At 36.7% G+C, this 17,999-nt stretch overlaps 1 protein-coding gene across 4 annotated transcripts in view; it reads right to left on the bottom strand.

The window, feature by feature from the left end:
• Positions 1–1,006: 1,006 nt before the first annotated feature.
• TRAPPC8 (trafficking protein particle complex subunit 8) overlaps positions 1,007–17,999 on the bottom strand; it is a 53,317-nt gene continuing 36,324 nt past the window's right edge. For 2 of the 4 annotated variants that reach the window (XM_085052747.1, XM_085052745.1), the window contains 9 exons: positions 16,912–17,008; positions 16,405–16,473; positions 16,249–16,289; positions 14,477–14,662; positions 13,859–13,960; positions 7,191–7,238; positions 5,691–5,836; positions 4,028–4,117; positions 1,007–2,047 (listed from right to left, as the gene is read on the bottom strand). In XM_085052747.1, coding sequence (XP_084908873.1) covers positions 1,813–2,047; positions 4,028–4,117; positions 5,691–5,836; positions 7,191–7,238; positions 13,859–13,960; positions 14,477–14,662; positions 16,249–16,289; positions 16,405–16,473; positions 16,912–17,008 — 1,014 coding nt within the window. In that variant the 3' untranslated portion in view covers positions 1,007–1,812. The remainder of the gene's footprint in view (positions 2,048–4,027; positions 4,118–5,690; positions 5,837–7,190; positions 7,239–13,858; positions 13,961–14,476; positions 14,663–16,248; positions 16,290–16,404; positions 16,474–16,911; positions 17,009–17,999) is intronic. The other 2 variants (XM_085052749.1, XM_085052746.1) reach the window with 1 other exon arrangement.

Genomic DNA, 17,999 nt, shown 5'->3' on the forward strand with positions numbered 1-17,999 from the left:
CTGGGTTTAGAGCTCCCGAAGACACACTTAGAATTTCTCATGACACACCAAAAGAGACAAAGCATGTCTCCAACTAACTATTGCTACTGCAATTCCAAGAAAGGAAAAGCTCCACTGGTGTATCTGAAATCCACAAAAGCAGGCTGCCAAGGACCCTCCTCCCCCCCTTATCAGTCAGACCCAGCAAGAGCTGTGAGTGCTGAATCACAGACTGCTCAGAGACATGCAGATGAACGTCAGAGCTCACACATTTGGGTCTGGAGTGCTGAGAAGCTACAGGAACTGCTTTGCCCTGCATCATCTCATCTCACTGCTCTGTCATTCAGATATTCTCAAATCTTCACCTGCTTTTTACCTGCCAGCCACTGCTCAATGGCCAGATCTCACTGTGAATTGCTATTTGCACCGTCTCCAGCCTCCATCAGACAAGCCTAGCTCCCTCTACAGGGTGTTTCTTCTTTTCATCCAGTTTCTAAACATGATTTTCTTGATAATATGCTTTGGACACGCCATCTTAAAATACACACCAACTGTGACTTAGAACATTGTGCCCTACAGTGCACAGCTGAATGGCATCAATAATGACTTTCTCTAAATGGGTGTGAGACAGAAAAAGCAATGATAACATAGCTTAAGGCTACAATGCTGAGAATCTTTTAGATAATTCTTTCGAGCTATACAACAGCAGATAAGAACTTGAGCCCTGAAGCAACACTCAGAGAATATTTCAGTATTCTATTGATTTATCAACATGATCCACAGTCCTATCGAGTTTGACTATGAAAGGTCATGTGCTGTGATTGGGTTCCAAGACTTTCAGGAAGTCTAAAGTCCTGGAGACTGTCATACAGTAGTACCAAATACAAGTAAAATTGGAAACCTTACCTAAAAAGAATAAAATGCATCAGTAGGTAGATGCACTCTTACACCAGTGCTGTCCTATCACAGCAGCACCTGTGGATTGCTACAGCTGTATACAAAGAGAAGCAAAAACGCAACCAGTCTATACAGTGAATATGGTGTATGCTTTATTCTATTTACAGTACATTTGTTATAAATATAATACATTTCTTGAAAATCTTGAGTAGATTTTTTTTAAACAGATCAGTTGTTATAGTTACATAATAAAGTAAGTGACAATTTAATTGACAATCTCATGGTTGTGAAATAGTGCATTCTGTTTTGAGATGAATGAGAAAATACTCAAACTGGTTCTAGAAATTATTTTTTTAAACACCCTAGGTGGACTTTTATGTAAACCTTGAAAAGTCACCAGTTTCCATAAATATGAAAACAAAATTTTGAACTAACGAACTGAGAATCGGAAATGGATTTGAGAGGCCTTACTGAACTTCACAGTAAGGTTGGGATTTACCATGAATAATGGCTTCAGACAGGAAAAAGCCAATGAGGTTTTCTTCCTGAACCACATCCTAATACAGCCACAAATATTAAACACACCATGCTGGAAGTTGTAACAGCAGTCAAGCTGCATTTTTGACAGGGCATTGGACAAACAAGTATGTTCAGATCCGGAGTTAGAGTATTTTGTGTTAGGAGTATCTTAATAACCAGAGAAGAAATACATTATAAAAGGATAAACGTATTTTCAGTCCAACGTGCATTGCATTGAGAAACAAATTGACAAGTCATCTGAATATTTTGCTATTTTCTTTTCTACACAATCTTTAGTAACAAGTTAGATGTTTGAGGTGCTATTCCAAAAAAACTGCAGCAAAATGTCAACCAGCAATGTAAGAAAAGAATCCATTTATTTTGTCTTTTAGTGCTTTTTTTTTTTTCAGGAAGTGGTCAGATATTATTGATAATAATCAGTGCAGGCATGGAGTTCTGCTGACTTGTTTCAAACAAAGTAACTTGGTCCACGAGCTTGGCAAATACTCTGGGGGTTCCAAGGTTATAGACACCTGTATGAACAAAGCAAGCCTTGAGCTGCAAGCTATAGACCTCCTGGCCTTTAAGTTGAAGCTTGTACTGCGTTTGCCCAAGCCATGTAAAAGATCCATGTATTTCTAGTGCTTCGGAGCTGAAAAAAAAATTAAAATGTTAACTCTCTGCACTTGAAGCATGTATTACCAATTTACAGGACTCCCTCTAACCTCAAGTTTTCCCCAAGATTTCACAATGCGCTGTGTGTCCCTCACCAGGCCCTTACAACAATTCATACTTTCTAAAATCTTCTTTTCAGAAGTCAGGGGATGGGAACTCATGTTACTATTCTGGCTCTCTCTGGATGACTGCCCACTGCCATATTTCTCTTCTGACGTCTTGGATGCTGCCAAGTCTTTTTAACTGCTTGCCTACAATCACTACCCTTAACTCACTTCCCCAATGCATACTGCTGTCTTTGTTCTGCACACCCTCCTTTATATTTAAGAGATTTAGGTTTTTCTAGCAAGCCAAGCTAGACTTTGCAAGGATTAACAGCTGCTAGCATAGCTATAGAAGGAACTGCACTTACCATTTTATCAAGATACTAAATACAGGTTAAAAAAAAAAAAAAAAATCATGTATCTGTCTTCTTTCCTACCGCATCCATATCCATGCACACGGGTTCCCACAAACATGTGCAGACTCAGAGTACTTAGGATTCCCTTGGGTAAATTTATGGATGCTTATGACCATCAGCTCAGTGTAACTCTGAGTCTTCCCAAATACCTTTTTAAGTTCTCTGACTCACACTTTTAACACCTTAGATTGGCTCTCCCCTCAGCACAGATGAATCATTATAAAGCTTTAAAGCATTTCTGTAGTTCCTAATGTACTGTACACTGTACACAGAACATCAATTACACATACATGTAAAATGAAGAATTCAGTGTATTCTCAGATTTCTACATAACTGGAATGTAACACTAACACTAGATGTAGTAACAAACTATCACAGTTTAAGGAATTCCTACTTAAGGCATTCTTAGGCCCAATCCATGATCTAGAGTTAAATCAGACTGTTGGATGCAACAACAATAGTCAACAGGATAGTCACAGCTTTAGATACATTGCATGAATACATTGGGAGAGAGTGTGTTGGGGTTTTCCTTGTTTTTAAGTTTCAGGGCTCATGAGTACACTATCCTCCCAAAGGCATGCCTCACAATGTAACCAAACATGACCATCTTGTTAAAAACCAACAGATCAGTGAATGGCTTCCTAATTGCACCTGGAAAGTAAACCACACTTAAATCTTCTGTCTTCCATTTCTGAACTTGTGTATTAGGCTCTGGGCTTTTAATATCTTACTTGCCTCCATGGACTGTTGGCAAGAAGCCAATGTTCCCCCATGACTAAGCCCCCCTCAAAGTCTTCACAATCTTTCTCCCCTCCCTGGTGGCAAACAGACCAGGTAGTATTATATCCAAGAGGACAGAAGTGAGGAAGGGGAGCTGTCACCTGCATGACCCATGAGTTAAAGTTACCTTGTTTAAACAGAAGTGGCAGAATTACAACGGTATATATATTATGGTACTGAATTCTCTAACCCACAAAAAAAATTTCAGTAAAATTTTTAGAAGCAATTCATAAACGCTTACTCAATGCTAATATTTTCACACATAATACAACAGTTATAAGCAAAAAGGCAGCCATAAGAATCAGCTGCTAAATCTAGAGGAAGTCTTAAAAATATCGAAGGTCCTATGAAATTTTACACTAAACCAAATTGCAGGAGAAAGTTGTTTTCTACAAATTACTCAGTATTTTAAAAGTGAAAACCCAACAACATATGTTTAATAAAGGTTTGTGAAGCTCCTATTTCACTAGTTGAAAAGCATTTCCACTTTTCTAGAAAAGATCTGCAGAGTTTTAACTATTCAAGAGTCACAATTAAAGCCCCTGTCTTAGCAAAGTAAGTAGGGACTGAAGACCTACAGCATGACTTCCATTCTTTCAAAGAAGCCACTGTTGAAAAAACCCTATTCTAGATATTCCATATAGTTAAAATATTACAGGACTCCCCAAGGTAGCAAGGGTTCTTAAAAATATTGTTTTATTAACATGTGCACACTACCTTGTTGGTTTATGCCGCAAATCAATCATCACATCTACAACAGCCTGGGAACAATTGGAAAGCAGGAGAGTGACAGGTACCAGACAGAGGCTGCAAAGAGAAACAGTTCCATATTAAAGGAAAAAAAAAAATCTTATTTTGGATAGTCCTAATAATACTCTTAAATAGTTAAAATTAATTCCAGTAACGTGGAGCTTATACACAGTTAATTATGCCAGAGTCAAGACAGCCTAGGTAGCAATATAATCACTTACACTGACTAGAACTACTTAAAATAAAACGTGTCAATTAAGGCAAGCAGCATTGGCTCATTTGGGCCACATGAAGTTAGCAACTCCCTTCATCCAGCTGACAAAGGACAGCAAAAGCATAAATACCACCTCACTTTTACAAGAAGTCTGCTTGTGTGACAAGAGACATTTCAGAATGGGATAACATGGTCCAGTATGATATTTTCTGAATTTCTGCTTGGCACATTTTGACCATATATTTTTCTTCTGCACTGCCTCCTGTAGAGGAATTGCTGGCATTGAGCCTTAAGTTATAGTCTGAACAGTTCCGAAACAGAACAGACAGCACATGCACATCTGCATTTAATGTAAGCTTTTATCTTCAATACAGCTAATTGATACTGTGCTTGTTCACCATTAGTATTACTGTTTCTTAAAATAATGCTGCAACAAGAAAGACCCCAAGATACTGACAGGCAGGAACACAAACGACTGCAGCTGAAACACCTCTGTGTATTCAGTAAGCGATCTGTGTCACTGGAATGCTTTGTCATTGCTTAACAGGTTAAATATCCTAAATTTGAATTGTAACAAAAGAACAATTAGCATCTATAACCAATAAGAGGAGAATGTCTTACATGGATAATGCATGCTTAAAAAAAAGCACGTGTCCTCAAAACATGGCACCTTATAAAACATTTAAATGTTAGATTCTAGAAAGAAATACCTTTCTTTTCACAACTTACATTAACTGTTATAAAGAACTGTAACACAGCAGAGTTTTCTGATAAAACAACTCGAACCTAAACAGGTACCCTTCATATTTCAAGTACAACTCATGTAATATTTGGAACCTAAGCCAGGGGGCTTTGTTCATATCACTCCAATTTTGAAAGACACAATGATTTTACAGGCTCCAACTAATTCACTCTAGCAGCAGGCTTTCTGACAGAGGTTAATTCTGATATTCTTCCAGGAGACAAGCCTCTGTGATCTAAACTGTTACCACCTTTTCTTCTGACACAAGTCAGCACTGTGTGCAGCTAATCTCGGCAAGTGAGATGCTGTAGACATAACAGTTCCTTTGACCTAGAAGTAAGTCTTTCCTTCTGTCTGGCTTCTCAAAGAAATCACACTGTTTACTCTGATAACAAAAATAAACACAAAGGGAGCAGACTGTTTTTCCTTCACTAAGTTAGATAACATTACTTGTTAACATTAAAACTCTGAGCTATGGTATTACAGCGCATTTTTTTTTTTACATGGAACTTCCCTTTTACCTATAAAATTCTGAAGCAGTGAGTTTAAAAACTGAACAAGATTTCACACTTGCATACGAGATTTTTATATTATAACCCACATAGCATCTCTCAAAAGGATTTATGTCCAATTAAAACTATTTCTAAAGTTTCTAAAGGTAATGTTCCACTAACCTTTTTTGATGAAAAGAATGATTGAAAGACTCTGGATAATGAAGACTTGTCTTAATAAGATTAGAAAGCTGCTCTGGTGTTGGTCTTGCAGGTACCGGTGTGTTTTCTGGCCGAAAAAACTTTAAGAGAACTGTTTGTGGTAGTTCCTGAAACAAATTCAGAATAACATTCAAAATAGTAACATAAAGTACAAAAAGTCCAGCCACAGAAGTTATAATTTTCCATTATGAATTATAGCTTGTAAGGGAAACAAGTCTGCAGCATCACGAAGCTCCCATTTTTTTCCAACATGGTTTGTATTTAAGCATGCTGGATGAGGAACTGATACCATTTAGCTATTACCTTCTTTTGAGACAGATTTCAAAGTTGCTTGTGAAAACACGTATTTCTGCAAGTTTCACAAAAGCACGCTATTGCAGTGGTTTGTTAGTGTTTGGGTTTGCTTCTAGGGAAAAGGGACAGCACTTACACTGTTCCTTACCCAGCAGCTGTACCTGACAACAAAAAAATTCATCACCTGCCTTAGGAAGTTCAAAATCAGAAAGCCAATGCACAAGTTTCCCAGAATAGATCCAAAGTACAGCAAACAAATTTAGAGGAACATGTTAATGCTGACAGAATGATTTAATAACTGAGTATCTTTAAAATTGCATAACAAGCACTTGCAGATGTGAAAGTCACTTTTGTCCCCAGCTGAAAGCCCAAGACAAGCACTGGCACACTGCTTGGGATTACCTCTAACCCTTTGGATGGAATGAGTCTCTGAAGCAGAAGAAATTATGTAATACAGAAAGCTGCAACCAGCCTGCATTTGGTGCAGCATTTCTGTCCAACATGATCTAATCTGTTTTGTGAGCAGGATTTATTCAGAAAGGGGTTGCCTTTTAGTATTTTCTTTTGAACCTATTCTGCAGAAAGTCCATGCTTAAAAGAAAAAAAGAATTTGAAGCAGTAAATGTGACTGCCTACTAAAAATGCATGAAACAAGATTTTTAAAAAGCCACCGGGTTGGTTTAAGTTGGTACAAGGTAAAAAAATTAATACTTTTAATGAAAAGGTGATAGATTGTACCTTCTAAGTTGAAAAGAAACACTACAGACAATGAAACCTGACCTAAAAATCAAACACACTGAGCATTCTGAAACATGTATGAACACCTTAGTCACCATGCTGATAACACCAGGAAGACACCAAATGTTTTAACAGGCTTGCAATTCTTTCCTTCAAAAGGAATAGTAGTTTTCTCAAAAAGTAATTTGAGAAGAAAAAAGGATATTCCATAGTAACAATAAAATGTATTTTAAGTGTTGAATGAATTTGGTGTTTCCATCCTACCGTACAGGCATCTAACAAAACTTGACAGCATGAAACACAGCAGAGATTATAGGTTTTCATTTAAATTGCTCTCTCCTCTCAAATAACAGTCCAACCAATTTTCAAGGCTGCCTTCAACCACACAGCAATACTCTGCATACTGTAGTTTGCCCTAGAATCAATTACCTGTTCCAAGTCCTCCCAATCAGAATTCCCGAGTATTTTTTTAAAACCCTACAAAAGACAAATACGAATATTTACCTCTACAAGCAGACAAGAACATCACGAAATGCAGCAGGAACATTTACTGATGAAACTGCAGAGTTCCATTAATATTTCAAACCTTTAGTTCTAATATTACACCTCTGTTGAAGGACTGGAAAGCAGTAAAATTAATAATTTACCAACAGAGAGTCAGAAAAGATGTCTATCTCTCCAGGTTCAGCTGCTCAAACTCTAGGCTTTTTGTGATTGTGTACCTAGAACAAAGGCTAAGATATGCCATTTAGCCCGTGCTTCTCTTACCTAACGCATGGTTCAGGAAAGAATTAAGCACTTCAAAATGTTAAGTAAGAAGATACTTAGAGACAGCTAATAGAGACAGCTTATAAATACTAACTTTAAGGACACATTGAACTCCTGCCTTACTCTGGAGATTGTGAAATTGGATCAGGGCTTATAAAAAACCGAACCAAAAGCCCATACCTACCTGGCACCTGTACCCTCCCTTCAAGAACTTACACCAAGCAGAAACAGCCCTATACTTAGAAAAAAAGTAAAAGAAAAATCAAAAACTAAACAGGTGATATTTTGTCACTGAACTCCTAGATTATCAGCCCAAGTGGAATATTGCCTTCAAAAAGAAAAAAAAAAAAAAAAAACAAAAGAAGAAATTCTGACACCTAAAATCTGCTTGTTAACCCAGTGTGGTTCTTTGCAAAGCCTCCAAAAGTGTCACAAGATCCAGTAGCCAGCATAAACTGCATACAAGAAGGCCACATCAATGCTTAAGATCGTCCCTTTCAAAAACCAGTTATGGTGTAATTTGAGTGTCTCGTCCATACAAACTGGTAGAGGTAGAGAGGCTTGACTGAAAGAGAATGCATAACAAGAGATCGGAAGAAGAGTGTGTTTTTGTTATTGTTCTAAATTTCATTTTTAAGCTGCATTTTTAAGCTTTCTGGGTTTTGACTAGAAATACACAACAGGCATTAGCACCAGAACTGCAGTGGTCCCTCAGTTATGTTCCAAAAGCTACAAACTGCACAAATGGTGCTTGGAAAGTTTTTTTAATTTTTAGAGAGCTTCTTGCTGCCCAAAACCATTTACAAAAGGCCAGTTCCAAACAAATACACTCAAAGCTAGACACAGGCTTACTGTTTCAAATAGAATAATCTCAAAATCGTCACTTATTTGGTAGTTACCAAAAAAGTCCAGACATTCAGAGTCTGGTATCTTGCTACTTTGAAATAGTTATATACCATCCCTACATAGACTTCTGTAATTGTATTTTAGTTATTTACAGTGGTTTCAGATCTCTCCGGCGCTTATACTACGCTAAAAGCTAAAAAGGCAACATTTAAACTGTTCAAAGCATCTTTTGATAAATAGACATCTACCCATAATACACTCCTTAATATTTCAGACTGCATTTTCAAATTCAAAAGTTCTTCCTTTTCCATCAGATCGATGAAGTGATGGTATCCTAACATACAGTCACTTCAAAAGACTTTTTATACATAATACTACACAACTTAAAACTTTTCAGCTTCAAAAACAATATTCTTAAAAACTGGATCAATGTGCTCTTAAGCACACCAGGAAAAGGTAAGCACTGCAATTTGATTTTCAGGTTTTATGGAAAATTAGCATATTTGCCCCATAAACCACAAGTCACACATAGCCAAAAGGATTATTGACGACATGCTTTGTCAAGTATTAAGAACCAATATGCACAGCACAGAAGAAAATTCAGGAGTTTCCTCTTTTGGTTAAGCTAAGCATAAGTAAAAGCAGAATATATGAAAGGAACAGAATGAGAGTGAGACATCTAAGTGATGTGCTTTTTTTTCCCTTTGCCATTTTAGATCTGAGAACTTCAACTTTAAAACCTCAGTTTTAAATTGCTTCCTTCAACATGTGACTCATCTACATTCATTCTAGTTCTCAACTACAGAAATTACAACTCCAGGAACAGTATTTTACTGACACCAAGAATAATAAATTTGAAAACAAATACCATCAGCTCTGTGGTCTATAATGGGTAAAGCAGCAGATCAAATGCTGCAGCTATTGGGAATATTTAATTCATGACAATAATGTAAGCTGGTCCTCCCAAATTGGTACTGTATCTGATACATTAATTGATACAACACAGTGAAAAATGTTCAGCTCTTGATGTAATTTACTCTTAAGAAGTTTGCTTTTTCCCTACCAAGGCGGTTTAAGGAAAGTCTTAAATCCATTCCAACAATCTGTGTTTTATGCAAGCATCTCTTCCCACGTATTCTGTAAAAAAAATCTGGAACTAGCAAAAGATGTCACTTCCAGTAATAGTTAGGAAAAACAGTTATTTAAATCCTATTCTCCTACATTTCAAGAATTCCTGCTTCCAACGAAACGGTTGCTGATTCACTAAGCTGCACATTTTTTAAGAAGCGGTGTTACCAAAAATTATTCTCTCTGAAGTGAAATACTGCCAAAAAGCCTGCATCCATCCTGGATGATTTTATAGATTTTACTTTGGGCTAGCACTGGTCTAATTCACAGGACTAAATGTGCAGCCCAGAAGAACATGTGCATGATGTGCAGTCCTGAAGCACATCTGGAAAAGATGGATGCTACTCCCAACATGCCAACATTCAAATGACAAACCTCTAGGCTGCTTCTCACCTTCCATCAGTGTGAAGTCTTTGCAAACCAGAAGTATGGCAAATGCCCTAGGTATCACACTATTACTTCCTTCCAACCATATTACACTGCACTTTGCCTTTGGAATCTTTTGGATTGAATTCACCAGATTACAAAACCAGGGAAGAGTGCAGTAGGAAATAATATTAATCAACAGCCCTGACTGTGACTGGATGTTTAATGCATTTAAGTTTGTCCCTTCACTAATTTAAGTCAGAGAGATCAAGAAGAGACAGAATAACTGCATTTCAGATACAATCTTATGCTGATCTTCAGTTAAAACTACCTGATTAACTACCAAAAAGCATGTTTTAGAAGAAAGACAGAACCTATAGCAGTATCATTGTCAAAAAAATCAGCCATGTTTTACAAATACTCAGCTGATTTTACAGGTGAGGCTTTTATTACTTGGACTGAAATGGATCCATTCAAAGCTATTCACTTTACTTAGACCTTGATGTGATTTTTTTTTCTTCATATATTGTTGCCTGCAACAATTAACATATCACTTTGTGGCACCTTCAGTGTTTCAGATTCAAGGCAACAAACTATATTTAGCATTCTTCCCCTACCTTTAGCCAAAGGACATTTTCTCAAAAATGCAAATGAGAGGAAGGATAAGAAGATAAACGCTTTGCATATTATCTAGAGATTACTGTATGAAACAACTAAACACTAACAAAATCAATATTCCGTGAATGTTCCTTCAGCATACTACATGTTATGACTCCAAACTTCTGGAACACAAAGGTGTACGTAGCTCATCACATCTCCTGGCAAGTCTACTGTATCCAGTAGCCTATGCTCAAAAGTGGTGATACTTGTTATACAAAAAAACCCTGCAGTGCAAATACCACCACCAATCTGTATTCAGTGACACAAATCAGTTTTAAAGTCATATTTACTGTAGTGGTTGGAATGAAAAAATATTAGAATTCATAATTTTATTTTGAACAAACATGGGAAAAGGTGGCACATGCATTTGAGCATCACGAACTTGCACAGAATTCTATCATTATTTACGTTTTTAATACATGGGTACATACAGAAATTTTGCCCAGAAAAAACGTTTTAGCCTTTAACCACACCCCATTGTATCCAGAGGTTTTATCTTGATTTTGTACTACAGTAAGTTATGCTACTGCAATACAGGAATACTTGCACCCTGCTGTCTGTTCCACATCCCTGTCGTGCATTAAATGTCGCACAAGGAACCAGGCAGAAATAACCACCCATCACTGTGGCTCAGTCAGCAGCCTAACATCTTACATAATTAGGATGACTTTTTATCAGTTAACCCAATCTACCAGCAATTGCTGGAACAACAAACATAACAGTGCCAAAGAATATCAGTCTCCTCTATTTACTACAGTGCTTTACTGCAGCTTTGTTTCCCTGAAGTAGAAGAAGCTTGTGTAAATCCAAAACTACATCTTTAGAAGCTGGCAAAGAGTTAATCTGAGATACACTATAACTGACCACACAGCAGAAGCCAACCAGTACAGAGAATTTGACCAAAAGATAAAGTAAGTGATCTCAATTTGTTCAACAGAGTTATCTGATTAATTTAGCAAAGATTTGAGCCATTTCTCAGAGAACTAAAAGCAATAAAGGCGGTGCAGAGAGAGATTTTGTTCGTGTTTCTTCCATGACCACTGAGAGACTGCTCTTGGCTGGGGATAGGTCTCTGTTTCTGCTACACAAAAATTCCTTTGCTGGATACAGCAGTATGGAGCAGAAGGCAATTAAGTTAAGAAGAAAGTCACTGTGGAGGAGCAACAAATAAAACTCAGCAATAAATGCAGAGTGGACTCTTGTATCCTAGGTGACACCCTGTTCAGAATCTGCAATTATTTTTTTTTCCCCGAGATCAGAGCAGGCCTCTATCATTTATGAACTGGTAACCCGAATGTGCTGGTAAAAAGCATGCTCCTCCATCTCCCTCTGCTGTCAAGTCCTCAGAAAACAACTTCAATACTGTCAGCACAAGGCAAATCAAGAACAGTCTAGACCTTCCAATCCTGCTCATGACTTAAGAGAATAAATACAGGCTTACAAGATAAAACTATATACTGAAAATATTAAGCCAGAAGTAAAATTTGGATTTGGGATTTTCTACCACCAGTCCTCTCCAGCTTTTTACTGCTTGTGTTACTTTAATGCAAAAGCAAGATAATTGAAAAACAATATCCAATTCTGAAGAGCCTAAGTATATTAACTTTCCTATCTAACCTCATTTAATTTTATTTTGGTGATTATTTTAATTCTGAAATGCGGACTGAATGAAGTAAACTGCTGCAAAATCTCAAATTAATTGTTATACCTCACCTTCTACCTCAGGGCAGTATATCTGCTCTCCTCACAGTATCAAGAGCCAATTAAAAAAAGCAGTACACAAGAATAGGCAATTTCTCAATTCTTAGCAGTCCTGAAATCACAGGTTCTTAAAATTCATGCTAACTCTGGGCTTTGGTTATCATGAAGACACAGAATTTACATGTTGATTAAAAAAAAACCTAACCACCAACTACTTATACCAGATTTCAACTGCATGATAATGCAGATGCTTTTTTGCTTCCAACCAATGTACAGAATGCTTCAAAGGAAGTATGCTCCTCATGCTGAAGGAAGTGAATACAATAATCAATGTAGAATCTATAGGAAGATAATTGTAATAAAACCTGTTCAGAAACAGATTTTAGAGAATGCTAATATAGTAGCATACATTACTCAAAAAAAAAAAAAAAAAGGAGGGTACATACGGATGCTCCTTATTGCTGGCAGGATTACTTTCTTTAGTTTGAAATTGCATGTGATACAGACGGAGTTCCAGTCAACAACAAATGCAAATTTCTACCCATAGTACATTCAGTCATTTGTTTATTTTAGGATGCAGATGTGATTCATTTCTATTTTCTCTTCCTATCCATTTGTGAGAATCAGAAGTTCACGGTATTTTCTCTCCTAAACTTAGATGTCTACAGTGTGATCTACTGTTCTACTACACATTAAGACAAGAAAAGTAATACCTGAGGGGGCAATTGTCGTAAGACTAATACAGCCTCTTGTACTACTCAGCATAGCTAGAGCCCATGTATGCAAATCCCATTTATTTCATAGCACAAAGAATTAAATAGAAAAAATTATCTTAGCGATGTACAAACACTTAAAGGCTTATGAACCAAAGCCAAATGCACAGGTTCAGAGTAATTCACTACTTGCATTATAGAATGGTATTTATAGGAAGACATTTGTCTTGCATTGTTTTCTTGACTAAATTAATAAGTAGTACTCTTTGCTGCAACTTTAAGTAAGAGGTCACTAAAAGCTACATATTATGTTTGCAATGTTGGTAAAAACATAAGAAGAATGGCTACAAAACAAGAAGGAACAGTAATGTGCTGCTCAGCAGAAGACTAAACATGTGCAAGACTTTCTCTCTTATTCTGCACATTAATCTTCTTCAACCATGTAAACTGAATCTAGTACAGATGCTTTTACAGAACCTTATCTGTAACTTCCACAGCTGTTACCGATTCATGTATCAGAAGACAGCCACCAGTTTCTTATAGATGCTGTTTTCTTTCATGAAGCAAAACAACTGTAAATATCACCATTTTACTATTAATTTTGCTATGAAATAATCATTACCTCAGGTTCATTAAAAAGTTTCAGGTTCCACCCAGAAATGCTACAGAACAGTTTACTCCAACAACTGCTCATCAATATACTTACCTGCATATTGCTCTTCTCATGTTTCAACTCAGCCTGGCTATTTCAATACAGACAACTAAGCAAACCTGAAGTCAGTCAATATTAATTATTTAGCAATAACATGTATCTGATGTTAAGATTTTACAAAAGCTTCCACTTACATACAAGAGAATTCATTAAGTCCATTTAGAGAAAGAGCAATTGTAAAGGAAAACTTCACAGTAGATTACCTGCTTCTGAGGAAATGAAACGGCCTCCTTCCCAACTGTGTTAAGGGCAACATGATGCTGGCCCTCCAAAATAAGCTGCTTGTTGTCTTCCACAACATATGCCTACAGAACATAGTACAAGGACATTTGCAGACCAGAAAGTATCACAAGATTCATAACACAGAATTACTGACTGCCCCTTAAGTGGAACATGCTGTAATGATCAAAACTTAGAGGCTAGCATGACATATTTATGCCAATGCTTAATATCTGCATCCCGGGAAACGAGACTCTCTTCTTCAAAGCAGAGTGGGCCACCCTTACAGTTCTATAAGAGCAAGTATTAACAAACCTCTTAGTTTAAGATTTCATAATTTTCTCTTTTAAAAGAAAACTTAGAAGAACTGGGTGCATCCTGAGTAATGTAAACCATTTAAGGACATTTATTACAGTAATAGATACGAAGACTATCTTTGCTTCTTGCATCATTAGAGTTAATTTGACTGTTTTCAGAAAAAAAAAAAAAATCACCCATAAATTTCATATGCATATGCCTGAAGTTCAGGATGCCATATTAAATTATTTCCTAACAGTAATGTTTCATGTCCAAATTACCGCAAAGGCCACAACCATACATACCTTCCACAGTACCACAATGTTCAAATCGACTTCACTGCATCTTTGTATCAATCTAACTGTTTCATCAAACGATTGTTTCACTGCCCTTTGAGATGCATGAGTATGAGACTGCACATGTGTACTTTTAAATTCAGAGGATAAGCTTTGGAAAAAGAAGTCTGCACAAGGACTGGCTGAACTTATGATCTACAAGAAAAAAAAAAAAGGAAGAAAGTGTTCAGAACAGGATGCAAGCTGACACAAGTAGCTCTAACAGAGCTGATCACTGTAGCATTTCAGTTCCATTATCCCACTTTGCTTCCCTTTGCATGCCTACAGGATGACAGACACCTTGGTGTCAGTGCCTGACCTGTTAGAGATCAGCCTTACATAAAGGGCTCTCTAAGACAACATAGGGAAACAGAGCTATAACTTGCTACTTTAAAACTACAAATAAAAAACTTGGAAATAGGGGCTTTTATTATCACCAAGCAGGCTGCTGGGATATACCAAGTCTAGTAGAGAGAGCTGAAGCATCCAACTAAGTCACATGCAACTCATTTCTGTTGATCAATATTTTCCTCAGGTTAGCTAGATTTGTCAAAGTTGGAAAGATACACTCTGCTAGCAATAGCATATCCCGGTGCACAAACAGAAGTGTGGTGCTGTTTGTCAATCATTTGTGCCAAGCCCTTCCAATACCAAAAGAAACCAACACATGGTAAGGAAACTGGTTTTTAACTGATACTTGTCTCCTGTTGGAGACAACAGGATAACCAAGCAACTTTAGCTTCCCAACACCTCCCTTTCAAAAATGCCAAATTTTCCAGACTATGCCATTGCAGAGTTGCTGATTATTGCACTAGCAGAATGCTGACACCCAGGAAGACAACCTGCTTTTTAGGAGTAACTATCCAGAAGGGAGGGAACCCCTTTTCCCCCACTGTAATAAAATGTTCTCTAGGAAAGCTGAAGTTCCAACAGCTCAGACTGCAACTTCAAAAATGTCAAGAGGGATCATCTACCTCAGATTTTTAGTCCTAACTTCAATTTATATGACTATGAGATGAAATGGCAGTGAGTAAGTTTTCTTTGGCCTTTAAAAACTGAGCACATATAGGAAAACTGCACACTCAGCATAAAATAAGCAATCTGACATCCAACTAACTAAATCCACTATGCAGATTTTTGATCCGATGGAAGTGGCCTACTTTGCTTAGATTTTAGAAAAGCATTTGCTGTACTAAGATAATTTGCTAAAAGGATTATCCAATACCTGTATGTTTAAAAAAGATTAGAAGAGCATGGTAGTGTAGAATCCTAAACTTCTAGAAAAATCAGACTCCTTGAACTGACTGCAACGTACCATAGTAGTTTTGAAATTCTGGTACTGACATCCATTAGTTTCCCAGTTTTTAAAATAAGCTGTAATTTTATAATTTTTAACTTCTCTTAGTAAAAATAAAATAAGGAACAAGAATTTGATACCTACAGACCTCTATGAGAAAACTAATGAGCTAGGATATTTAAAATATTTAGTATCTTATTTAACTTATTTAAAATAACTATCAACTTAATTAAAATAACTACTCTGAAGAGCTGAAAAGGAAGAAAAAGCATTCATAAAAAAAGCTGGTATTGCAATGTGATCCCAAAGTAGTTCAGCTGTGGAGCTCAGATCCTAAAATTCTTGACTATACGCTAGCCTATGTTACCTTATCACCTCTTTGTCCTTTCACATGACAGGGACACCTTGCACAAGACAAAATATGCCGTTGTAACCATCCACCTACCTGTTCATTTCCAAAGACAATATCTGCAAATGTGTAATTTTCTAAGGGATAAAAAGAGAAAGCACTGTTTTAGCGTCATGAGAAGCCACAACTTCAGCACACAGTATCCAAAGAGTATTCTTTTCAAAAAGTTACTACATTCAGGAAAGCACCTACCTTCTGAGTTTTTGCATCTCACTGCTTTAAAACATAACTTTGCTCTCTCTCTGCTAGCGAGTTTAGTATCTGAAAGAAAAAAGTTTCAAGACATTTTTTTTCACTCTAAGCATAATCAGAGTCTCCCTAGACAAAAGTCGGTCTTGAACATTCACAAACAGGAACCACACTGACGACACCCAACAAGCACAGCTAATCAGGAATAGCAACTGCACACAACACAACCATATTTCTGGTGAGGAAAGTTATCAGCCACCCCAGATATGGATTTCTCTACATCACAGTAATAATTTACCTGTAAATTAACCTGGTTTTTAAAATAACTTACCTGTAAATATACATTTATTGAAACACAAACAAAAGAAGGGCTTTCGTATGCTTGAAATAGACAAAGGTTTTGGAAACTAATTATTCTGAAAGCCAAATGCAGCTCCTTATAAGATTCTTTTAAAGTTTTTATTAGGCAGAAACGAGACTTGCCATCACTTTGGTGATAAAGATACACACCTTTGTCTCCAGAGATGTTAACAGATTTTTGAAGCTTCCAGTGCTTGCTATTGCTTGAAACTTGCACTATATGGAATTCCTTAACACCCGTCTCACTCTAAAGAAGAGACAAAAGTTACATCAAAGAAAACCAATCACAATTGTGATGTGCTACATTGCACAGTAAGTGTACACTGAAAGGTGGCACTGTTAGAATCTTAATTTAACTCATTATTCACACCATTCATAACACATTATTCACACCATTCATAACATTCAGTACTTAGAGACAAGGAGAAATTTCAGACCCACTGTAAAGCAAAGCAACAGTTCCAGATCACAGCAACTTCCAATTCCAGTAAACAAAGCCACACAAAGAAGAAATAAGGATCACCCAGAAAAAGACCCACAAGCTAGTATTTTAGATGAAGAATGACTTTAACAAAAACTAGGCTTTTCAACTCCAATGCAGAACACTGTCCACAAGGCTACTTAGTTTCTAGGATTACTTTAGGAGCATTGTTAGGTCATAAATCCTAAAAATTGAAGATATATTTAATTTGGTTTTACACATATACACACACAATAAAAAATAGCTTTCAGAGTTGGCTTCCTTTCTTGTAAAAGAGTGAGGTGGTAGTGGAAAACTAAGCTACACACTGTTAACTTGGTAAGTACTTCATAAAAACACTCGTCCCTCCTTAAGAAGTGGACAATATTCACTTCAGTAACTGAAATAAAAACAGAGCATACACACCTTTAAAAGAAAATGGCAAATCAGCTCAGTGGTTCCATTACTAACTAAGCATCTATTAATTCTATGAATAGATGATTAAATTATCTTGCTTTGTGATTGAAAAAGTGGGAGCAGCTTTACCAAAAAAACAAGTAAATTTAAATTAGCACAGTAAGAAAAACTGAGTGTTTTCATCTGCTTTACTAAGTCAATAGATCACACTGTATTTGGATTATACTACCAAAAATGTCTTTAGTTTGGTGATAAATGTAAACACAGAAACTTCCTTCAAATTGGAGCTTAAATTCTGACTTTGACATTACCACTAATTCTACCAGTGTTTTCACTGAAAGATTGCAGGAAGCATACATAG

The sequence above is a fragment of the Lichenostomus cassidix genome, chromosome 2, assembly GCF_008360975.1.
Source record: "Lichenostomus cassidix isolate B80296 chromosome 2, HeHo_3.0, whole genome shotgun sequence".
Taxonomy (NCBI): Eukaryota; Metazoa; Chordata; class Aves; order Passeriformes; family Meliphagidae; genus Lichenostomus; species Lichenostomus cassidix.